The sequence below is a fragment of the Lepisosteus oculatus genome, chromosome 2 (genome assembly GCF_040954835.1).
Source record: "Lepisosteus oculatus isolate fLepOcu1 chromosome 2, fLepOcu1.hap2, whole genome shotgun sequence".
In the NCBI taxonomy this organism is placed as follows: domain Eukaryota; kingdom Metazoa; phylum Chordata; class Actinopteri; order Semionotiformes; family Lepisosteidae; genus Lepisosteus; species Lepisosteus oculatus.
The window spans coordinates 67,411,271-67,437,984 of NC_090697.1; the positions used below are offsets into that span (position 1 = coordinate 67,411,271).

General features: G+C 35.7%; 1 protein-coding gene across 1 annotated transcript; it reads right to left on the bottom strand.

Moving 5' to 3' along the window:
* Window positions 1–2,856: 2,856 nt before the first annotated feature.
* On the bottom strand, window positions 2,857–26,514 carry golga7 (golgin A7). Its single transcript, XM_006625364.3, has 6 exons — window positions 26,415–26,514; window positions 19,978–20,103; window positions 15,522–15,674; window positions 12,314–12,415; window positions 8,353–8,412; window positions 2,857–5,148 (listed from the first exon to the last, which is right to left on the bottom strand). Exons 1-5 carry the CDS (start codon window positions 26,421–26,423, stop codon window positions 8,365–8,367), a joined length of 438 nt encoding a protein of 145 aa, XP_006625427.2. The 5' UTR covers window positions 26,424–26,514; the 3' UTR covers window positions 2,857–5,148; window positions 8,353–8,364.
* Between the last annotated feature and the right edge of the window lie 200 nt (window positions 26,515–26,714).

Sequence of the window (26,714 nt, forward strand, 5' to 3'; positions counted from 1 at the left end):
TTACAGTAATGGCGGAAAAAACAATACACACATCAGATACATGTATATGGTATCTATATTTATTTATATATTTCAAGCAGGTTTGACAGGTTCAAAGGCGAAGGCACATTTTTCAAAGGCCGTCATAAATACATGTCAAAGTTTTAGCTCAAACATTTATTTCCTTTCAAAGATAGTTGGGTGAAACACTGCAAACCAGGCAGCCCAATTGCTATCTGCCTGGTTATATTCTTTATTTTCCCAACACAAACTCAAAAAGCTTCAACTCAGTTGAGGGAAACATTATACAGTTCTGGAATAAGGCATTACTTGGTCTGGAATTTAGAAAGAACTTCCAATGTCAAGGTACCAGATCACCCTGTAAAAATAATAGTGTGCAAAAGGCACAATGACTTAGGTACACTCTTTAAACTGGCCTATCCTCTCAATACATTCTAAACTAATCAAAATCAATAAGTGCAAATTATATTTTTAATATCAAATAATAATAAATGATAAATGACATACACTGAAAATAGGAAAATAATTCTCCTTTATTCAGTCTATTAATATTCTAACTTATACAAATAAGGCATCTGTAAAGTTTCATAGCAAACATACTGTACAGTATAAGGATACCCTTTGTTCTGTGCATGAAACAGAACAATCTTGACAAATAATTTGAATTCACTACTAACAGCTACTTCTGTTTTCAGAAAACTGAGTGAGCCAAGCTCTCTGTGAGAGGCTTTGAGGATCCACTCATGCCATCAAGGCAATGTTGCCTTTCCTTTTGACAATAATATGATTTAATCCTAAGTATCCCAGGAGAAATCATTCTATATGGAAGCAGGCTGATGAAGGTTGCACTCTGCATGCCTGTAAAATCATTTCCAGTGGCCAACAGCCAACTCTTCAACCAAGCAGGAAAAAGTGTTCCCTATTGACACATCTCTTAATAGATCTAATTGACCAGTCAAAGACATTCTCTTGAGCAAAGTAATCCACATAAGTGGTAAGTTAAGCCCCCCTTTTAATTTTCCAGCTCTTATTTTTTCAATTTGATCACATGATGGAAAAGCTCACTGGGTTCAGTGGGATTAGAGCTCAGGCCAGACAAATGGGAAGAGAGGATGCCCATCCATGTTTTCGTGCCTTCTTCCAAATCAGGGTTGCAGGGGAACCAGAAGAAAGCAATAGGCGCAAGCAAGGTACACCCTAGACATAATGCCAGTCTATCGCTGAGCAGTTGCACAGGCACAAACTCGCCTTAGGGCCAACTTTCCCAGAAGTCAATTAACCTACCAGAATGTTTTTGTAGGAGGAAACCAGAGCACCAGAGGAAATGCATGCAAACACAAGGAGAACATACTAACTCCATGCTGAAAGCATCCCAAGTTTGGAATTGGACCCAGGCCCCCAGCACTGCGAGGCAGCAATGCTAACCAATGTGCCACCCAGATGCCCATCCATTACCGTTTACTCCATATGCATGTTGAAAACTGCCCTAGAAAAATACATCAAAAGCTGTTTGGATTTAAACACTGCTAATTAAAGAAGCCACTATTCTCACTATCAAAGTCCTATGAAATTCAATGATGAATTAGTTCATTGAAGTACAAGAAAAATGTTACATTAGGAAATAAGTTGTTATTTTTCTGTCTCTTGGATAGTTGTTTGTTTTTAGAATTATACACCAACTTTTCAAACTGTACATGAAGATTTTTAGAAAAAAAATACCCTGACTGAAACAAGGTAGTCCTCAAAATGATAAAATGCAACCTAACCTAACTGAGGTTTATAGTAGTGGGCTTTGTAGTTATCCATCCAATACCAATCAATTCAGTAGAGGCCAGATGTGATTAAGGACTGTCCACAGATCTATGTCAAGCCATTCGAGTTAGTAAGCCAGACACTGTCGCTTTTCCTTCTGAAACAGAAATTACAAAGCAATACCCAAGCATGGTGACAGGGTTCACTCTCATACAGGATGGGATATCTTTCAAGCAATCATGTTAAACCGAGGTCCTTCACTAGCTAGAGACATTAAGGCTCCATTCAGAAGAGCCTGGGGTGTTAATGATGAATATACAGTCAAATCCAGAAACAAATTAAAATCTATGATAAAATGTACAGATCTAATATCTTGAGCATTTAAAATCTTTCACATTTTAACTAAATATATTATTGATTCTGGGATAAAGAAAACAAGACATCTCCACTCATTTCGCTTGCCTTCGCTGAATGGTTAGTGATAATACTTCCATGCAGTGCAGCAAGGTTTCCCCTTCTTTTCAATAAAAAACAATATACTGAACTACCTGTCCAAGAAACCCTGATCATCTCTAAACATCATTCAGTAAAGGTAAGCCACTGTGGATCCTCCACTTCACGCTGTATTAAACTATGAAACATTCTGGCATCGTGCTTGTAGTCCTGGTAGGGCTAATAAACCAGTATTATTTAATTTGAGGTAAATCTCTGTTACCTGTACCCCAAGGGAGGCTTTAGTCTCCAGAATTATCGCAAGCAGTATCTGCCATCAAAAATGCTGCCAAGCGTTTTTCTATTATCCACCTGCCAATTCATTCCTGGCAATTACATTTAGCAATTTAACAGTAATTCGGGATTTTTTAACCAGGAAAGAAAGACTTTTTCAATTTAAATCCTCCATCTCAGAAAATTGAGATTGAGGATTTAAATAATGATTACAGCATGTGTAGAATAAATATCAATAATGTCTTCAATTTTCTTACCAATATGGCAATATGGTTGTAATCTTTACAGCTAAGTTACACACAGAAATTCACTAACAATTTCCAAATGTAAACCCATCCTTAGTCCCAAGTCACACAAAGGCCAGTACAATGGCTCCCAGAAGATATAAATAGGAGCTTTATTTAACTTATTTCAATACAAGTCAACTTTTTACACAAGAACGCAGGATATGATAATGTACATCCCACAACATTATATGAATGATCTCAACCTGGTGTCATCTTATTCTACAGCACTACATATACCACACTTACAGTTCAACAATTTCAATTATTTTATTCTTTAAAGGTGCTTGCAATCCTCCCGATGTTTTCTGCTCTAAACATTGAAAGTAATGTGGTGAATTATTACTTTCAGAAAATTACAGTGGAGTATGGATTAGAGGTCAGGGATGTTAATTTACTAACACTATTGTTCATGTACTGCAGCATCATCCCATGGCCAAATATCCATGTGCTTCAGCTAAATCTGAAAATAAACAGCCAAGATAAAAATACTGAAGATTTTGTGCAACTCTCTCATTGTTTTTCATAATTGAGAAAATACAATGTCATTATTCACTGAAATGATTCACATTATTTCAAAACTGAAATGTTTTGTTCAAAAGACAAGGTACAGTATATTAAGATTTACACATGGTTTTGTAAGCTAAAGGGTATTAGAAAATGCAATATATAATTAAAGATTCTTTTTAAAAATCACATATTGCTTTAGTTTGATGCCCAGATTGAGCAGCATTTTTGTTTAAGAGATTAACATTTATTAAATCAGGAAGGTGCATATTTTAACAGAAAACGTAGGAAGGCTGCAAACACATTTGAGAAACTGGAGTGTATGAACAGCATGAGAATATGTAAATCCCTTTCTTCTCACTTTTTCCTTATCATTTAAGGCAACCTGCTGATTCAGGTTGAATGAATCACAGGGAAGTATACATAAACAAAGAAAACAAACTTGCTTACAATAGCTAATATAATCATATGGATTCTCTAGCCTTAAATATGACAATTGGAATTTTGTTCAACATTTTAGATTTAACAGTGATGAAGTGAACACATGATGTAGCCCACTGCTAGCCATATTGTGCTTCACTATTAGTTAAATTCACCAAACCAACTGGTAAACGTCTTTATGATCATGGCTGTATTTCATGTTACAGAATTCAAATTACAGTATATATTAAAAACTCCTACTGGATCCTTCTAACAGAAATATTAAGGCATGCCAACAAGATGCATTAGGTTGAATATTCTTTCAGAAAAGTACACATTTGAATGCTACAATACACATGATTAGAAATAACATCGTTTGGAAAAAAGAAACTGAAAAATCCAAAGTATAAAAAAATATTAACTCCTAAGATATGAACAGAAAGATGAGACATTTAGCTCACAACCAAGGGGTTGCAGGTTCTGTTTATTTGCATGATTATTACCTGAGCAGATAACTGCACTTAAAGTTTAGGAGATATATATTCCATACATTAAAAAAAGCTTCATTTTCTTTTTTTGCAGCATGACAAACTGTTAACCACTTATCCATATAGTTTTGTAGTGTTATGCATTTCAGTGATGATTTTTCATTTTTCTCAAATTTTTCATTTTCAAGTCATACAGTTTTCATGCAAAACATACATAACTACATAACACTTGATGACATTTTCAATGGTTTATCAGATAGAGTATAAAAAATCTATTTGTATTAAAGCCAGGCTTCCGCTATTTAAGAGCTGTCTTTATTGACATATATTGGTTGAGATGCCCTGACATTAATCATTAATCACCTGAGCAGACCACAGGAATGATATAATTAGATAAACACAGGGCTTTACATGATCTGCTTTCTCCTACAGTCCTGAACATCATGATACTCATCACAAAGGACAGAGAGCAACTGATGTCACAATTAGAAGACTACACTAAAGACAGCTTTTGTCTGACCTTTCTGTTCAAAACAATGAAAGGAAATAGTAAGACTAAATATTAGTAAAAAAAACAACATATGGCACACCATTTACAAAACAAACCTGTGGTTGAAGAGAAAAATAAACCATGTGTATTCAGTTTTGACATCTAATTTAAAAGATGCCTTAATTCTATGGAAAACAGAATTACCCTGCCTTCCCTGTGGAGCTTAACTTATAAATAACTTGTCACGAAAGTTCTGAAAAGAAAGAGAAAGAAAACCAGATACACACACATTACCTATGCATGGTACAAGGGGGAAACAGAGACTCAAGAAAGAGCTTTGGGTAGGAGTGAGGGGCTGCACCAGGTGAGAGGCTGAACAGGTTGGCACATTGGTCAATCAGGTAAAAGGTAGGAAAGTTGATCTCTGGAGAGATTTAAATTCATATCCAACCAGCCAGCTGCAGTTTCAACACAACGAGAGCTGCAAGACAACAAAACACATGTTTTACTCACATATTTAATAAAAGCAGCAGTTCATACAGTGGAAGAGTATACGCTTCATGACAAAGTAAAAAAAAAATCTTTGATTCTGGAGAACTGTTTGCAGTTGTATGTCATCACACCACCAATGCACTGCTATTTGTCTTGAAACAGATACTTTATTCTGATACCCTTACTTACTTTCAAATGAGAAATACAGAAATTTAAAAAGAAAACATTGTTACAAAAAAACCTATAATTATTACAAACTGAGTCTAAGCATCTGCTGTTTACAATAATGATTTCTTGCTTGTTAGAATAATACATTATTATTATTATTAGATTTGAATCTAATTAGAGTTTGAATTTACAGAGCTTCCTCAAATGTGATTATTAAGCTACTGTGTATATTTCTGAAGTTCTGAAAAAAGTTAGAAAAAATAAGAATGACAATTTATGTGCTAGATCTGGTCATGCTTGGCAGTATATGTCTTTACATCCCAACAAGTCTTGATTGCGTGCCATCAACATGGAATGTTTTTATCGATCCCAGCTGGCTGTACTTGGCAAAAACTTTGTCATGACTCATTTCATGGCCATCATTGCTAAATAGCATGTTTTCCTATGTGCTGTGGTTTAAGCAATTACACATAAGAGGCTAATCTATCACAAAATTTAAAATACTAACCTATACTGTGAAATCCCAAACTGATTCCTCCATAAGAAGAACGATTAGGAACCTTCTCTACAACATCAAACACCAAGAGAGATTGAAAAAGACACTGTAGTTTCTTTTTTAAAAAACTGAAAGTCCATAACTATAACAAATACTCAGATTTTGGGGTCTGTTCAACACAAGCTGTTGAAATTCATTTAGATGCTATGGTAAATTTGTGATTTTTAAATAATTTTATTACAATATCTGCAGTAGAAAATTACAGCATTATAAACTTATGCATAATACTTAAATATTATGCAGAGGCTTGTCCCATCAAATAACGCAAACTTGAGTTTCCTATACTTTTTTTTGCATGTAAACGCATTCTACTGATCAAATTGACTTCCATAATGGAATTTTCCAAGATATTCATATGTATATTTCAAGGCATTTGCCAAGCAGTGCATGCTCCTATTTGTCATATGTAACTTCTGAATACATAAAGCAAGATATCTTAAGATTGACAGTGACAGGAGTCATTTAATCCTTGCATTTATATTGCATCTTTCATCCAGAATGACCCAAAAGCACATAAAATACGGAAGGGAACTCAATTCATCCACAGCTGAAGTGCAGAGATTGCATGCCAGCAGCTCCACTGTATAGCAGGCGAGTTGGAGAAGAGAGATATTCCTTCACCACTTGAATTTAGGAGAAACCTTAAACAGGCCAGATTGTGCATACCCACAAAAGAACTGCTCTAAGTTCACACCCCATATGTTGATGACTTACTCTGTGACTCTTCTGTTGCTGCCAACATTTGGTATTTATTCCTGAACCTCTAAATTCATGACATTCCCTTTAACTGCTCCCTAATGTAAGACAACATGAGGATTTTCAAAGAAATATTACTACAACACACCTCATTTTTATTTGCTCACAGTGGCACTGATCCAAACACACTTTTAGTGTTTGCATTTCATATTCAGAACACCCGGCCAATATTATGAATGCATAAAAATTGAAAAGAATTCTGTACATCAGAATGAATTGTTTCATGTATCTCATTTCCTTCAGCTCAGTGTATTATTTTTCCACAATTGATTACAATTGTCAGTTTCTTTGTAAGCATAACATTCAGGGAGTCATTTTTGGATCCTTGACTGTAATATCTTTTGAAAAAGAAATTGGAATTCACTTTTGGGCTGGTAATGCCTTTCAGCACCTTCCAATGATTTGTCTAAAAATCCTGTGAAATTATTTGTGCCAGATAGAAGTCCAGAATTATCCTTTTTAAAATGCAAAATTATAGTTTCTTTGATAGAAAAACTTCTGCTTGGTAGTACAGTAAGTACTTCGGTAGGTCTTGTGGTGTGGATTAAAAAAAAAAGCTAACAGCCCCCCCCCCCCCGTTCTGAATTACTTAATGCCAATATGTTTATTAGCTTCTGCTCTGTGATTTATGCTTGTCTAGGAAGGCACTGGTATTTGTTTTCAAGAGTGATTTTGAAACTACATAGATACTTTAAAACACAAAAGCCTGGTAAAATGTAAAACACCCAGAACAAAGCAGAATAATGACAGGTATGTTTTGCAGATGAAACACTAGAAATAGAAGCATTTTGGACGAAACAAACCTTCTGTGTGGAGCTAGTATGTTCTCCCTTGTTTATATGAGTTTTCTTCTTGGTGATCTGGTTTCCTTCCAGATCACCAAGACATGCCTGCTGGTAGGTGAAGTGGTGTCTCTAAATGGCCCTTGGGTGTGCATGTCCAGGGTGTAACCCCACCTTATACCCAGTATATGCAAAGTTAAGACTCCAGCACTCCACAACCTTCTATTGGATGAAGTGGCTTTGGATAATGGGTGGATTTAATTCATTGCAAAAGTAAGCAGTATACTGTATGCTTAAACATAGCATACTTAAGTGCAACTTACAAAAATGCTAAATTCATCAAAATGAAAAGGATTGTTATACAAAACATCAGTTAAGTTTGCATTTACGCATGGTTTGTCTAAGCTTGTTGAATAAAGCCAGTTATACTTTCAAAGATCTCCTGCATACAATTGTTATTCAACATGTGATTCATTTAGAAACTTCAAAGATTTGGGGTTTAAGATACATCAGTTCCTTTCTCGTCAAACTTGACAACTCTCAAAATATCCTTATATAAAATATTTTTAAAAGTCTTATCATGTTTTGACAGCAATTATCTTATTAAACCCCTAATCTGTTTTAGTTGAACTGAACATTTTATGTCACTGATCATCTCTCATGGTTCTTGTACTGAAAATTCCATTAAAATACGGACAAAACACAGATTACCGCAGTGTATCATCTGAATTCAAGTGTTAGGGGGATTTGTGCCTGCTGGAAGGACATAAAAGCTTTTAGGCATCTCAAAGCAGATACAAAATACCTCAAACTTCCTTTACTTAGTGGATTATACATGTCATGACTGTATGCATTCTAACACCTATATCTGATACAGTAATGTTATTTGGAAATGTTAATCAAAGGAAGAGACTTTGATTTAAATGTTCACCTTTGGTAACTTTTATCTTCCTGCGCCAGTGCTTCTGTCTTCATAGATGGTGATTTCAACCTGAAGAACACATTGTTAAGGAAACATTTCACCTTGAGTACTGAAGCCTCTTAAATCATTTTAAAGAAATGAAACAAGTACAATGTGGTGATACAACATTGTATGCTTTTTCCTAAGTGCCTTCTTGAGTAAGCAGCTGACAATGCATTATATGAACACTGTCAAAGAACCGTTGTTTCATTCATAATTTAAAGTTGCTGTATCTGACCAGGTAGATAAGTGCTTAAATGTTACAAGTATCAAAAATAAAGTGCATGAAGTTTAATCTTCTACACTAACAGGTGATTATGATGAACTGCAATCACAGAAACAGAGTGATGGTGAACTACAGCACATGACAGATAGGTAGAGGAAAGGCAGGAAAGAAACAAGAGGGATATATTTAGCACTATAAATTCAAATCTGTATTCAGACACCCAAGCGTCTCTTCTCATCTGTGTGTCTCATGGAGGGCAAATTGGGGTATGCAAAAAGACAAATTCCTAACACAAGAAATTGGATATGGCCAATAAAGTTATCTTAAAGTGATCTTAAATGAACCTAGATTGGTCAGAGATATAACATAAAATTCATAATGAACTATAACTCAACATTGTCTAATTAAAGTAGGAACATATGTGTAAAAGAAGAAGTGTTTTTGTAGGCAAACTTTTCTCACATTAAAGCTCAGCAGCAGAAAGTAAAATGGTACACATGACAAACGACTGCTTTTATACTCAGCTCGGACCACTTACAAGAAGGAATGTCCTTAATGATCTTAAACAATCAATGAATGAATGAGAAATCCAGACGTGAGAAAACCAGAAGGGAACTGTGATCATAATGGAGTATTCTTTGAAGTGTACTTTTTAACTGTACAGGTAGAGTCATAAACAAAGGTTTACAATTTCAGGAAAGCAGAATATAAAGGAATGACCTTAAAGAAAGTAGAACAGGACAGGATGGATATGAAATCAGTGGAGAATGAATAGAAACAGTTAAAGAATGGAAACTTGAAATTTTACTTCTATTATGCTTGGAATTATGGAAACAATTGTAAGAACTAAACTAGATGAATTTACGTGTCGCCTTATGATTCTGACAGTCTGAACAGATATAGAAAAGTCAAGTCATATTTAATTTACTAGTTCTTAAAACAGGCAACAACAGTTGCTTGTTCAAAGAACTAGTAAATTAAATAAGACTTGAGAAGTAATCCTCATAAAGATGAATTCACAAATTGCAGATAGCAGGCATTCAAGGAAATGCATGTGCTTGGATGAAGAAATTGTTAATGCATAGAAAACAGTACGGATAAAAAATGTTAAAACTAGGGAGATGTCTGAGAGCCACTCTTCTTCCTAATTATATCAATTACTTAGATTTTAGTATGCTTCAATTTGACAAGATTGCTGATTATGAAAAATAAGAGGATTAGAAAACAGTAGAAGCTGCAAAGGAAATTCAAAAAGCCTTAAACAGAATACAAGATTGGCCAATCATCAGACATTTAATTTAGAAAAATGCAGAAAATAACATTCAGGCGGCAAAACAAATTTTATGACATAAAATGGGAAATGGGAAACAATGAGCTTAAAGAAGCTGCTTATGAAAAAGATTTCAGTGTCTACACCATTTAAATCTTCTAGACAGTGTGGAAACACAATAAGGTAAACAATGTTAGGATAAGTAAATAAAAGTGTAGAATGTAAAGATGCATTACAATTGTACAATGTATGTGTAAGACCTCATTGAAAAATACTGTATACAATTTTGATTACTGCATTACAAAAATATATTACTGCTACGTAGACAATCCAGATCCATTTCCCAGATTACAGAATGTCTTACTGACAAGATAAAAGTATTGAACATTTTAAGTTGTGAACAGAGAAGGCTTTTAGAGAACCTCAATCATGTATTCACAATTTTCAAAAGGCAGGGTGCAAAGTCATCCCAATGGATATCTTCAAAATCAACAGTGAAAAACAACCCAGAAGACAAGTGGAAACTATGACTTAGTGCATTCAAAATGGAAAACAGGAGGTACTTTTTGGTACCTGGGCTTCTTTCCACAAAACAGCTGGATGAATCCCCAGATGAATTACTTACTAGCAATTAAATAAGACAAATGGGCCAAATGACCCTCTATCCTAGGATTTGTAACCGTCCATATATAATTATGTTTCCTGCTGCTCTCAAGATTCTGAAACATCCTGATAGTGTGAATAGATACTGCATGAACTGGACAAAGTGAATCCTTCTTGTATTTCCAACTTGTTAATAAACAATAACAATACATTGTCAAAGATATTATCATGTTTGTAAATGTTGCCTTAAGTATCTAGGATAACACAATATGCCTGAATTTTTACATTTTTAGCACAGAAAATCTCAATATATCCAGTTTGTGCCTGATACCTGACAGAGCAAATAGAATATCAGAGATGAAACAAAACATACAGTACTCAGGGACTCTCTGCTTTACTCACTGGGTGAACATGGCCAGGACTGGCAACTGACAAAGATGTCCTCATGAATTACCCAGTTACCCATGAAGGCCAATAAAATAATACATCAGAAAACCTGGCCACAGCTGTGAACAGTTTCAGCAATACTCAGCAAAGCCGGCACTACTGCAATTAATCTGGATGTCAAGTGTACCACACACTTGTAGAGAGATGGATTTAAAGAGCTTTCGTTGATTTTATGCAGATGAAACATATTAATTTTGTTTTCCTTCTATTACTACATGGTCCCCACTTCCCATTCTCCCTCTCCTTAGCAATCAAGCAACCAGAGGATCTCTGGTTTCCATTAAAATTGTTATCCCTATAACTTGGCTACACATAGTTCATCAGATCTCAAATAGCGAAGCATTACTTAACACTACATTCAATCTGACACATATTGTGTCTGTAATATAATTATCACGCAATCCCAAGAGTTGCTGTGAAGAAAGAAAATAATTTTAACAGAACTAGTTGAATTTTTTTTCTATTATTGCCATAAATGTAATCATCCATAATAAAAAACTGCAGGTGATTTTCAGCACATGTATTCACTATTTGAAAACCAAATCTTTTTTCCTGTGTTCTGGAAGGGCTTCCTGGTAAAATCTGTTGAGCTATATTGAGTCATTTGGTCTGCATCTTCCATTTGCGTTTCCATCTCACTGTTGAGTTGTTTCAAGATACTTTAGTGCTTCTGGATACACTTTTACCAGTTTCCCTTTACTTACAACTTCCCATATTTACCTTTTGAACATTAAGCAGTTTTAGTTTAAGATTACAAAATTCTTCGATTGAGGTCTTAATTAATTTAGCAGTCAGTTTTATGTATTGCATATTCACTTGCACAACGTTATTTACACAACTCTATATTGTAGCATATTCCTGTAAACAGTTGAAGACAAAACTGCACAGAAGACTATGCAGTACATTGTCTAAGCCGTCTAATCACAAAGGAGTGATCAAGGCTTTTGGTTCAAGCACTGGCACTGCCACTGACTCCCCATTTCCTACCCTGAGCCTGTTACTTAATTCTCTGTGCTCCATCCTTGGGATGAGACATAAAACATGTGCTTAGTAAAAATGGCAGCATCTGATGATGTGTATTTCACCCTTCATCTCTGTTTGTTGCTATGGATGAAACCATCTGCTAATTCTTAATTTTTACTAATAATGCTGAAAGAATTTGCTATGCATTTTCTATTCTGTCTCAGTTGCGTTTCTTTTGGCATGACAATGTGAATTACCCCCAGCTGGTCTCCCCACATCCCTACCCTCACAGAATGGAAACAATTTCTGCACACCAAACATGGCCAGAGCCAAAGATGAGTCACTCAAAATGACGCAGTGAGGTGCAGCATGAATGATCATGTTCTGACAAGGACTAGCTGCAGTGATAAATTAAAGGATACTACTCGCAGTCCTCGCTCTATAGGGTCTGTGAGAAGCAGGCCGCGGGGTGCGTAGATCTTGTCGTTCTGTTCTTGGATGTACTTGGCAATCTTCTTCAGAACCTTCAAGAGAAACGGAAATTTGTTAGAAACAGCCTTTCCATCTAGTCTACACTGTCCCTAATTATTGAGAGGAAATGGGAGATCTTCTCTTGGAGGCCTTTTATTTTTAGGTAACTTTACCCGACCACATTCATGTATCCCTATTTATTACATATCGTGTCGAGTTCCTCCAATGTGGATTTAATGCATCACTTACATTTATGTGTTCTTCTCACCTTACACGTAAGCGTTTTCTACATAAAACTGATGCTAGCTTGGCCTGTCAAGAACAAATTAATCTCCATATTTCTAAATGGCTGAAATGTAAAAAGTATGGGTCTGTACCTCCAGAAATTAATTACAACTACAGTCTAATTTGTCACTGCCTATAAAACAAAATGGAAAACCAGTGCTTGGTTCCTTAATAATACAATGTTCATGACATCAACCTTTTCAACTTTCAAAGGATTAGTGTTCTAAATCCACTTTTATTTAAAAAAAAACACACAGCTTCTACATCCACAGTAGTAAACAAATTCCCATATAGCAGATTTTTGATAGTGAAGTAAAAAGTCTAATGCATGCTATTCACTCACTTGTCATATTTTTATTAAAATAATAAAAGTGAACTTTATTTATTTTAAGAAATACTGCAATTAAGAATGTTAAGTATCTAGTACATGAAGGTAACCTGCTTTGAAAAATCAACACTAAAAAACATTTGTTTTAAAACTGCAGTTAGTGTACCTTGTTTAACTTTGAGTAAGTGGACACTAGTTTTTTATTCCTAGTCAGTTTTTTATTCCTTATAAACATATAGCGCTCTCTTTGAAATTAGTATGAAGGGTAACAGTGGCACTAAGGAAAGATCACTTATATTGATGCCAGTTTAGCATGCCATTAACTATACTCCTATTTTTGCATGAGCATAGGCTGGTCACAATCTGTTGTAGGTAAACATACCACATTTTTAATAACCCTTTAATTAATATGGTAAGTCAACTTAGAACAAGTAACTGATTACTTGATAACAATGGTGACCTCAGTAGTATCATGTATACAGCAGGTGTTTTAATGGAGCTATCCAAGTGATACATTAGTCACACTTACAATGCCAGTGCCCCACTCTGGATTTGAACACACAACACTCCAGATATAAGTCCAAATCCCTAATCATTACCCCTAAACTGCTGTATAATATTCATATATTGTCTGCACTGAAAAGTGTTTTTATCCCAACCCACGAAAGGGTCACAAAGTACATATTGTTAATATGCAAAGCTAGAAACACACGTCATATCAGCACACATGTATACCAGAAGAAACATTATGCCAAACTTTTAAGTCACGGCTAGACCAAGATTGTAAGTATTAATTTTTCTCCTTTATAAATTAATCATTGTGTTAAGTCACCATTAAACAGATGGTGTCCAATAATACTCCATTTTCTCAAAGGAGCTATGAAATCACATTTGGATAAAATGCAAGGATGAAAATGTGGAGAAAAGAAGAAAAAAATAATCACAAAAGACTAAGCATCCAGATTAATTAAACCTTGGTTGAAAATGTTTATAAGGAAATCTGATGCTTCCAAAATCCAGATTTAGGTCTTAATTCTTGACACCCACGTCGTCAATATCCACCCACCTGCTAGTAATAGCCTTTTAAAGGTGGAGGGTTTTCAGTTACAGCAGCCTCTAAATTGCTTAATATTAGACCTCCATTAAGAATCCAGGCTGCAGTAATGCTGGTTATCTTTCCATCAGCATGTTGTCAATCATTTGAAACCAAGACGACATCTGGGAGGTAGCCAAGAGCAACGTCTGGACTCAGTGTTGTATTCCAGTGCACCTCCCACAACCTGACCGCCATGAGAGAAACGTGATAGGTCAGGTCTCTGCTAACAAGCCAATCACTGAAAGATCTTCGCATTGCCCAGACTGGATGACTACTCATGAATAAAGAGCTTCTGTGCCCAGCCTCTGGCAACTGGCACTGTGAGACCAGAACAATCTGTGTATCACCACTCCCTACGAAAGTTCATTCCAGTTTCAGCTTAAATGTCACCTTAAATTTAATGAGGAGGACAATGGATTGTCAAGGTCCACGTTGCACATTAAATGTCTTGCTGGCAAAACGGTACACTCAAGCATCTGATTTCTTGACAGGATATTTTTAGTGAACATGGCTTCAAAAGAAAATAAAGCCCAGGTTTTTTTTATGCAGAACATTTAAATTTGTTTTATAAATTTAAGGTCCATCTATGAGTTTGAGACGTACGCTTTGGGTCTTACAATTCATCCAACAACTCACGGAGAAAACAAGAAATTACATACCATATTTTTTTATGGTGGCACATATCTAAAAAAGCTAATCGGTAAATCTATAAGTATTTGAAATAGAAACAGAAAGATCTTTCATTTTAATAAAATACGGCATCTACTGATCTATTTTCACAATGGGAGACGTAAAATATTAGGAAAGGTTTTAAATAAATCTAAAAAAGGATCCAACAAAACAATTACATAACTACCATTATGACTACAATATAAATGTATGTAAAAAAATATATTTTTTAAAATAAATGCAGTTATTTTTGAACATATGACATATGTCAATTCATTATATTGACTAACATTTGTCTTTGGAGGTTATTCTTGCTGATGATTAATATTATAAAATGTTTCGGCGAAGGAGTTCCAAGGACCTGTGCCATTCCGCAGACCAGAAGGTGTGAAAGCTTCATTCATCACTAAACAGGACTCAGCACTACTGCTGACAAGTCCACCTGAGGTGATATTAATACCTCCTTATTCTGTCATTCCTATGAACATTATTGAGCCCTGGGCCTCGTGTGGTCATCATGCCTGCAATGAATAACTTTTTTAGCGAACGACAGTGTGCTGACTTCATCCAGCCTCCAACATACCAATGGGATGAAAGTATTGTTTTCTTGATAAACAGGGTAGATTAGTTCCTTTCTGTGTTTTCCCTTCTTGATTTTAACCAGGCTTGACATGATGTCATATGTATGATACGCTTCTTGGTTCATAACACAAAACTACTTCATGCTTTTTAAATCTCTGAAATTTGTGCAGTGGTAAATCTCTAGCACAGCTGCACCTACCTTTTCGTAATGTGTCTCTATGCAGAGGAAGATAGTGTAGGCTGTGAGGCAGGCCAGACAGCCCTCCAGGTATGACTGGCCTCCTAGTTTTTCTGCCTCAGCATACAGATTATTCAGTGTTCTTACTGTCTCCTCAAACTGCTGCTTGTCAATCTAAAAATCACACAAAGCACACATCAAAACATCACAACGGAAACAATGCATACACTGGAATGCAAGGAGTAAACTACATTTAGTAGAACCAAATCTGATCTACACTATATAGAGACTAAGATAAGGTTCATGGTTCCATCTTAAACCTTTTCTTTTATACTTATATTCAGGAATCCATTTTTAGACAAAATATGTTATATACTCCCATGCCTTTAATAAAAATGCTGATCTGTATGAAACATAAGAGAAGAGGAGCATTGAGATATGTTACATTTACTTTAATTTGATTACACTGAGAACCATATGAAAGTTAGGCATTTCACAACAAATGCCAACAAATACTTTTCTTGGGGGTAACAATACAGGTCAGATGACAGCAATTCAAGAATCAAAAAACAAGATGCTGTATTAAAATAATCCCACACTGGCTGTGAAATAATGAGGATGCCTTGGCAGTTTCTTCACTGCATGTTTTCACTTTATTCTTTGTGTTTTGGCAAAGCTGTTAAAATATTTTTAGGGGAGGGAGGAAGGGGCTTTACAGTGTACTGGCTTGCTTGTAAAGAAAAAAAACAGAGTTCTTATCAACAAAGAAGTGATTGTTTTACTGAAATTGATTCAAAGAGCATCATGGCACAGACACTGAAGAACACAAGGATAAAATAATCGCTTCCGCGCTTGCTTGGGAAATAAAAGCCTGGAAAATTAAAACCAGTAATTTTCTTTTGCTTCAAGTAATGCCAACATTTGGGATGAGACGCTGGCTAAAGGAATTGACATTTTAAGATATGAACCTTTGGGAGTGTTTTGACTGGGTGTTAGTTGTAGTCTCCTCTTTTGATCTGTGTGAACGCTGCTGCCGCAATTTAAGAGGAGCATTTCTGGAATCTACAAATCAGAAAGATGCACCAGTTTTCCTTGGCTTCTTAAGAACTCGGGGCTTTAACTGAATATTTGAATCCAGAATACTTACGAAGAATAAAGAAAAAATACGTTTTCAAAGTGTACACAATGCCAGCAAATAATATAAAGTCTCTGCTCATAACTTATGTATAAAACAATCATAAAATAAAATTTTAATATTTCATCAAAACCATTCCATAACATTTAAATGATCACTAATAATCATAAATGTTAAATTATGATTTTCACAATGAGCTCCAAAGTCACAGCAAAGACTACTGCTTATTGATTAGGGTGCTGCGGTGGCTTTGTGGCTAAGGACTTGTGCCTGTGGCTGGAAGGTTGCAGGTTCATATCTTGTGGCTGGCAGAGGAATCCTACTCCGTTTTGCCCCAACTGCTCCAGGGGCGCCGTATAAATGGCTGACCCTGCACTCTGACCCCAAGCTTCTCTCCCTGTCTGTGTGTCTCATGGAGAGCAAGTTGGGGTTTGCAAAAAGACAAATTCTTAATACAAGAAATTGTATATGGCAAGTAAAGTGATCTTATCTTATATGGACTAAGTTTTGGGACATTTTGATATTGGTAAGAATGAGGCCTTTTCTAAAACTATCATGGCTACTTTAGTGTGTGAAAATGTAAACAAAATTAATATAGTTGCAAGAGTGTTAAGTGAATTTAATCTTTTCTATATTTATTACAGCTTCAATAGCGGTCATATAAACACTGCATATTTGCCTTTACTTCTGGCAACACATTTTGATGATGGAAGCTCCCCCTCTTGTTTAATAAAGCATATAAATACAAGAACATTATATCAAAGATTACAAAACTAAACAAAAACATGAATGCCAGCTGAAGAGACGAGTGGGTGTCAACTCAAGGTCCAGGATGTTGCAACCAAAAGTTTTTTAAATTTTAATCAAAAACTGGTTCCTATTACATCCTATTTGTAACTTGCACTTCTAGACTTTTGCCTGTGGTAGGTATTTTAAGTCATGTTATTGTTTTATCTATTCATTTTTAAATGTTTAAAAGAAGTCCTACAGTGGTGACATTCCTGCAAAGTGAAGAAAGTCCAGACTAGACAGCCTTCTGGTTTCCTCTCCATTTGTGCTCACAGGTATTAATCAAAACTCAAGCCATATTTTACCTTAATTAACTTAAAATACTGTAGATTCACTGTTCTTATAAGGAGCAGAAATAAGTTAAAAGATACAGGTTCAGCTAGTAATAGTCTTAAATGTGCAAACTGAACACAGAAAATAAAAAAAACATTGTATGGTTTTTAGTATGTTTAGAGTTTTTGAGCTCATGATTAAAAAATTCATAGACTATTGTGCTTGTAAGCAGATGAGATCTCTGACGGCTGCCATGAATATTCTGACAGCCCTTGTTGCTTTTGCTGGACTTGTGCCAGTGGGTTTCAACTAAAAAATTTACTTCAGGTTAAAGTAATTTATTTCTACAAAGATCAAATGAGACAGTACAAAATAAAATAAATATTAAGGTAAAAATCTGCAAACACTAAACTTATCCAATGGAAAACCAATCTTTTAAGATTCCAAAGTACATTAGTTCTTAAGAGAGGACTTGAAAACACCATACTGTAAAATGACCTTAATATGTAATGTATAACGGTTAAGAATATTTTAGGATGGAGTCCTACATTTGGGAATGAAAAGTACTTGCAATGGTGTGTACAGGAAAAATAACCTTTTCTTAGAGAAACATGCAGCTATATTAATGCTTCCTGTTTGCAATACTGTTTTAGGTCTGTGTACAGTTCTCGGGGTTCATTTTTCTATGCTGTTGAACAGTACTTGTCAAACAACTCTAGAAACTCATCATTTAAACACTGAGCAGGTATCCCTGCAGCCCTTATGTGAACTTCCCCAATATTGCTATCCTTCTGGAGAGACCACCCACACAGGGGATGGGAACAGCATTTCATGTTTTATCTTTGCTAGTGCTGAAGAATACAGATCTTCTAATATTTAATAATATGCACTGAGGACCTGCGTCTAACCCTTTTGATTCCTTTGAAGGCAGTTCTAAGCTTTTGCATTATCATATGTACTCATCAGATGGCACTGCCTTGGCTGGAATTACCAATCTCCAAGACATGGGAATTTTTCAATTTTGTCAGCTTTTCTTCTATTAATTGCTCAAGGTATATGAAAGTTTTTTGCTTTATCTATTTTAACTACATATTTTTAGAACTGTTTTCTGTTCCTTAGTTCCTGAAATATCCTGCTTTGTATATACTGTTGCCAAGATATTTAGCAAACAGTGCTCCATCTGTCCCTGACTTGTCCGATAAACTGGTGCTCCTTAATACAGCACTTTAAACAACTCTGAAAAGGTACTCATTTAATGATGTACAGATGTAGGTGGGTGTTACGCTGCATCAAGCAGTCCCATAATGAGCATTCTTGGTATTACAAAAGTTCAGTTAATTCAACTTATGAATTTATAGCCAGGGGCTATATCAGTGTGCAACTCACAACCAGTAGCTCACTAAAGCTAAACAGGTGTGAGCCTGGTCAGTACCTGGATGGGAGACCTCCTGAGAAAGCTAAGTTTGCTTCTTAAAAATGGTGTTAGTGAGACCTGTAGGGAGCGCTCACACTTCAGTCTGTGTGGGTCCTAATGCCCCAGTATTGTGATGGGGACACTATACTATAACATGATGCCGTCCTTCAGATGATACATAAAACCAAGGTCCTTAATCTCCGTTTTCATAAAAAATGCCAGGGCACTTCTCGAAAAGAGTAGGGGTGTCCTGGACAAATGGCCTTTACCAATCATGGCATCCTAACAAACCCCATTTCTGAATTGGCTTCATTACTCTGTTCGCATCCCCATTGAGAGTCAAAATGTGGTGAGCATAATGTGCATACTTTGGCTGCCGTTGCATCATCAAGGTGGGTGCTACAGATTGGTGGTTGGTTATTGAAGCAATACCAAAACAAAGGAAATTCTGAAATCCACCACATTATATAAACTCATATTTTAGTTAGAACATAAGAAAATAAAGGTTATAATCAAGAAGAGGCCATTTAGCACATCTAACCCATTTGGTAGTTAACTGATCCAAGGATCTCCTCCAGCCAATCCTTGAAAGAAGGTAGGGTATCGGCTTCAGAAACATGGCTGGGTAGCACTCCTATTCTTTCTGTGTCCGTGTTGTTTATCACTGGTTAATATACTTTCCATCCAAGGTGACGTTCTGCCTTGAGCTCTGTACATACTGTGTTAGACTGTGGCTCAATGTGACTGTCTGAGGATAAAGTGGTTACTGTAAATTTAAGAATGGATGTTTATTTTTCTAAATGCCTTCTTGATTTGCAGTTTGTTTTACATACATGCTCATAACACAATGATTAGTGTTCTCCTACCCTGTTCTCCAGCTCAGTGGGAAACTTGGTCTGAAACTGGCACAGGGTCCCATTCGTGTAGTCCCTCTGGATGAACACCTTGGCAGCAATGGCTGCTTGTTGCCTCATGTCCTGCAGACTGTGAGTCTGAAAAAGCAAAAAGAGCAGTGAGCATCTTATAAGATGAGAGTTCATCTGATTAGTCAGTAGAGTGCAATGACGAGCGGCCACCAGAATACTGACGAGACATCCAAGAGCAATGCCAGTGTGAAGAAGAGGCACTGTAAGGATGTGAACTTAGAATATAAGCATAATGTATTTATTTTTAGGTATAGGAACTGTGAATTGCTTACTTTCTTTGCCTTTTGAAGGACAAACGAAGGAATTTAAATTCTTAAAAGTGTAACTGCTCGAACACTGAAACCATTCTTTGTTTGTGTACAGACTGAAATTCAATCCGTCTTTCAAGTGGCCTAGGCCAGATGGTAAACATAATAGATCTATCTTAATTATAAAACACACCTAGGCCAGGATTCCTAGGATTTCCTAGGATTAGGTCTATGGGCTATACTAGAGATGAACTGGATTTTCATATTGTTTGCCATCTCCTTCCCATTACGAAAAAAAAGGCTCTTCATACAGTTTTGCAGTCTCATTCTTCTCTGTACATTCAATATTTTGACTTTTTGTGGAGCACTCTCTAACTTTGTACTGAAGGAATTACATACACCACTTAAAAGCTAGTGATGTACAAATTGATTGAAATTAATCAATTTCACCAATAAAATTGTTTAATTTACATATATTTGTATCAGAGAACAGAACTGAAGATCTTTTTGTAGGTTTATTCTATTATTGGTCATGCCTCTACTTATCAAGTACTTAATCTTTTTAAAGTTCTTGCCAAATACTTTGATTAATTTATCATAGTTATACTAGAGCCAGACTCCATGTTCACTATATGCTTTCTAAGTTTCTATGTTTAATGAAATTGCTGTGAAAAAATGCAGACTTGAAACGAGTCTCTGTAAAGAGGTCAGTAGATTAAAAAAATTGCCAGGCAACTACTTGGTACTCTCTCACTGTTTGTTTACAAGGGGGAATGCAAAGAAGAAAAATTCAACCACCCAGCCTTTCTGCTCATTAGTGCAGTCATCTTGTAACCGTGTTATTGTCAAGATTAAAGTTTTCATGCTTGTTCTCTTGTAATCAGTGGTCTTTTTGAAGAAGACAGCTTACCATACAAACACAAGATCCACAGCTAGGTACAACAAAGGACAATTCGCTTACATTGCACCCAAACAGCCTCAAGCACTTACAACCCAGAAACTATACCGCAATCCTAAATTCTAAAAGGGGGCTGCTAAAATAAAACTTTTAACAATTGATTTAAAAAGCCTAAAAAACTGCAGGGATGTGTTGTGTACTTATAGAACAGAATATTTAATCTCCACCACTTAACACATTCTGCGGGTATTCAGATAATAACATAGTCCAGTGTTATTTGGAATGTGGGGTTCTTCCTAATGTAATCTCTCCATAAACCTAACTTTTCTGATTGAACATGCTTAAGGAATTTCAAAGGTTGGTTAAAGCTGATGATTTCCAAAATGCCTCCTTCTTTTGTAATCTTTCATGTGCAATTCAACAAAATGGAATATCGCTGGGGGACAGTACAAGAGACTATAAATATATAAATAAAGCTGTATACACCTTAACTACTTCCTAGCAAAAAAAACGGCTTCATATTACAATGAGTAAGAGGTTACATCTGACTAACAGTAGAGTAGGGAGGAAATCTAAGCTAAATCAACACAAATACTCAGAAAAACCATGATCCCATCACAGCAAATCTTCTAATGTCTGGCCATAGGGAGCTACAGTTACCAGGAAACTAGAAGGAGCACTGAACAGCCACTGACTCACAAAGCAATTCAAGACTCAACACTGTCTGGTCTTTGCACTGACGCATACAAAGGAATACCTAGCGAAGCCAGCTCCTGTTCGGGAGCTGTTCAACTAGACGAGGGTTCCATTTAGAGCACAGGTTGGATCCTCAGATCCAGAGATCACAAGTTTCAAATTTGGCCTATGGATTCCTCAATAGATTTTCAAGGATTATTTCAACCTTAATCATTGAACTGAATTTCAATGACAAAGTTATGCCTACAAGGTTAAGTTGGTTTGAATTCAAGCAAGGTTTCCATGATTTTCAGCATAGCACCAACTCTCTAATTAAAAAGAATCCATTCACATCCAGATGCCCAGTAAAGATTACAGCAGGGATCCATTTCTTACAACTTGCCCACTGAGGTCAATTCTTCAAAGGACAGTTTAGGTACTAAAACCCAGAGATCCTTGGTTCAAAATTTGAACAACATAATCTGATTTACCACTTCACTCAGGATTCGCCAAAACAGCAGCACACAACTGGGGTTGGGTGGATTGGGCTTTCCACATAACATGCAAGTCCTGAAGCTTTGTCACCCAAAGTAGGCTCCACAGCTGAAATATTGTGTTTTCTTTCTTCTCTTTTCAGCATGGAATAAACCTTTAGTTGTTGCTTTGCAGTCCTGTAGCTTGCCAAGCACCTGAGAAATCAATGTTATTTTAGCAATTTGCATCCGTAAAACAACCAGATGCCTCTCTGACACTATAGGTTCACAGTTTTAATAAGAATTAGATGACCTGACAAGTGCCCTCTAAAGAGGATACAGGCACCATCTTCAATACTCCTGTACTAAGTAGGATGAAGTGATTAACTGCAATTAATAACTTCCAAAAATGAGGAAACATTTTTTTTAAAAGGTCAAGACCTTATCAAGCAAATCTCTCTTAAATATTTCAATCAGACAATTTTTGAAATAGCTTAAGTAGGTAGCTGCGTCAGCATGTGTAGGCTGCAAAGGAACAAGTAAAGGTTTATTCCATGCTGTAAAGAGCAGAAAATAAACAACGTTTCAGCTGTGGAGCCTTCTTTAGGTGTCAAATTATGGAATGCTCATTTATGCTGAAGTCCAAAACTCACTACAAACCTGAATGACACAATAATGTGATACAGTAGATTAACAATAGCACCAGTTGACCCAAGTACTGGAAAGATTGCAAACATAAGCAGGCCATTTGATCTAGCTAAGGATATCACGCAGCTTTTTCTTGAAAAAAAAAAACAGAACACTGGCTAAGACAATATGGCTGGTAGCTTGAAATTCACACAATCCTTTGTGCAAAGTAATTGCACATGTTCTCAGTTTAACATACACTTTGCTTTAGTTTCCATTTGTTCCCCATGGTTTGTCTTTTACTGTTGATTCTGACTAAATCCATAAGGTTGACTTTGTGGAAGAGTTTTGAGGAACTCTTTTCAAGGCTAAAAAGAATCGAGATATTTTATCTTGTCTCCTTAAGACATTCCTTTGATCTCAGAAATGTTCCTAGCTGCTCTTCTCTAAATGGATTCTGAAGCAGCAAGATCCTTTTTTTGCACTGTGAGGACCAAAACTGAACACAATATTTTAAAAGGAAAGACTTTCATCTCTGTAACCTTAAACGGGCTTTGAATTCTACTGCATGATGCCACGTCACTGTAACTGTTTATTTTTACAAAAATAAAACAATATCAACAATGGTGCTTTTATCCAAGTATGTACTGGAAAAGCCTTACAAAGAGACTTTAAGAAAGCATACAATGTGTCAGTGTATTGAGTTAAGATCTAGTACATCTAATTTTACATGTCTGAAGACTGGAATTACATTTTATCTAAAAACAGGCAAAGAATTTAAGAGTTTTTCCTCTAATACAATTCCAGCGTTGAAATTCGCAGCACACATTTAAAACCACATTTAGTAGAATCCATACATTTACAGTACATGCCCCCCTGTAGCGTTTCTACATTGTGCGTAATCTAAGCCTGCAATCATGACACTTTCAAACAGTACTTTGAGAATATATTCTCAAATATTTGAGATATTGAGAATCTGCGCAAAACCCATCCCAACTGATTAAGCTACAAAATATTGTTAAATGTAAATAATCTATTAGATTTTCCAAGAAAATACGAAGATTCTCAAATGTGTAAGTATTCAAAATATTTTCTATGATAAACGGAAATGAATTCAGGTTCTAACAATTAGTCAGAAAATTCAGAAAATCAGTGTAATGGTTGTTCATTACATTCAAAGTGGTTTAATTTGACTTCAGAGTTATTGCATCAGTCTCAGCAGATTTAGATATTGAATTTCAAGCCACGACTAACACAGTGATACACTGCATCAAATCAACCATGAAGACCAAGGTCCTTTCCAAACAAGTCAAGAATAAAGTAGAAGAAAAGATCAGGAACGTTTTACCCAAAAAATCAAAGTTGCTGGTAATCACAAAGTGGAATGCGTTTCATATCATTGGACCTAAGTTATACTGGTTAGAGATGCTACTTTGAGATGAACACTGACTTTAAATGGTTTACAAACTTCTGTGTATGAACACCAATGTCACATATTGACAATATACCAGATTCTATATAAAGCTGTCCTGTATTGGTGAGTGACAAGAAAGACATTAATGACAATGCAACAATGACCCCGAGTTGAATCAGAAAATATATAGCAAAACTTGAAGATTGTGCTCCATCAACAAACCCCAGTAATACTGTCAAACTGGAGCAATTTTTCTCAAAGAGTGGGAAAACAGGACCGAACAAAGCAGTCAAGACTTATCCAAAAAGTCACATCAACAATTACTTCTGAAGCTGCTTCCAGCAAGTACTGACTTAGGAGAGTCTAAGCACTTCTGCACTAGTTTTTTAATGTGTGTATTTTCTTTGAATTTTTACACGCATTTTGCTGACAAAGCCTTTCTTTGTACATTATTCTGATATAACAGAGTTAAGTTTGATCATCACATGCTATTTTTCCACGATTACATAGCTCCCAGAGAGTGCCTATTAATTAACTGCTGCTTGTGCAGGATACCACAGATACCTCAGTTTCAGATTTTCCCCACTAACATTGATATATATGGTATCTGCACACATTAAGAAGCTTGCTAAGCAAGTCATTATGCTTTAGCAAGCACTTAAATGTGTCTATCTAAATGCCAGAAGAAAGTATTGGTCAGGCCAATTATGCACCACAGAGTATAGAGGATTAATAAAAATGCTTTGGCCAAGATCTCATGTCAGTCAATACAACTTTAGTCACTGACTCATCAGTATTACCTTTGCTGAAGCTGAGTGACGACAGAGCATAATGAACAAGGCAGACGTCCTGTGCATTGCCAGAGAGAATGTAACACAATCTGTATAATACTGCAATAGACCTTTGTTCCAATTCACAAGAGACATTTTAAGATTAAGGTGAAGATAGTGTCACAAAACTATCCCATCTAGAATACGGCAATGATTCATGATGTTTGTTGTTAAGACATAATTAAAAACTGTAAATCACAAGAAGTAGACATTCACTGTACATTATTAAAATATATGTTCATTTTAAAATATTTCATTCTTATTGACTGATTGTGTTTGTGGACAGATAAGAGAACTGACATAAAAAAACAATGTATAATCTTTAATCAAACTGAAACATAAACCCCACAACACTTCAACTAGCTAAAAATAAAATAACGCGGATTGTAACTGATCGAAACGAAAAAAAAAACACCTGTAAACATTTAAGCAGGTTTTAATTTGTCCTACTAATACATTCACGATTTTTCTTCAATTCTTCCATACTTAAATGTCATGTAGCAGGTACTTTTAAAATAAGACACTTTTAGACTAAGTCGATTGAATCAATATTTTTTAAAAAACAAACGGTTCCTTTGTTAAAATGTGTTTAGCTTTTAGTACATTGTTAATTTAGCTTCACTTTTCGGCTCCTCATTCATACTTCCCAGTTACTCGACTCATTTAAAAACGTTAGTTGTCTAAAGAAGAAATGCATTTAAAAATTCTGTCATTACCCTCCGAGCAAATACATTTAAACAATGACGTAGGTTAAAGCATGCATTTAACACTATAAAATGCTGTCCATTTGTTTTGATTAAATACTATCAAGAAGAAACACGGCGGATTCTCTCTTGGACAAAGCAGTTGCTGAAGAGCTGTGTTGAACTGATAGCAGACAGCTTTTGTCTTAATGAAATATCCTAACCGACCTTCCTTACAATAATTTATAGGAGCTGAACAGTAAAGTTGTAGATTGTTACAGAAACTGTCAGTGTTTTTCCCCCACCTTATCGATTACAAGATTTGTGCTTTGTTTTTTCAAAAGCAAGTAACATTGTAAACACGCTGGAGCACAAAACGCTGTACTGACACATCACACCAAAACATTAACATGTCACATGGATATTTTAAAAATATACTGTATATTTAAAGGTTTCTCTATTTTTTTTTATTCGCAACCGTTCTAACCAAATAAAATAAACTTAGAACAAAATTAGAACCCTCCCTTACCTCCGCCATGTTGAAACCCCTTTAATTTCTTACTTCCGTACTTCCGCCTTGACTGGTGCACTTACATTACAAGTCCGACTGAAAATTTGAAAAACATGTTCCGCTTGAAGGCCATTATTTTATTAACTCTTTTTTTCAGCAACTGTACAGAATTTAAATTTACTAATGAATTTATTTCGTTTCAGTCTTGTTCCTAAGAGTGGCTTATTTCTTAAAGTGTTTCTAAAAGTTAGAAAATGACTTTTAACGCGGAAAAGCAATCCCGACGATTGCAGAATCAATCGTTTCACTGATTCAAAT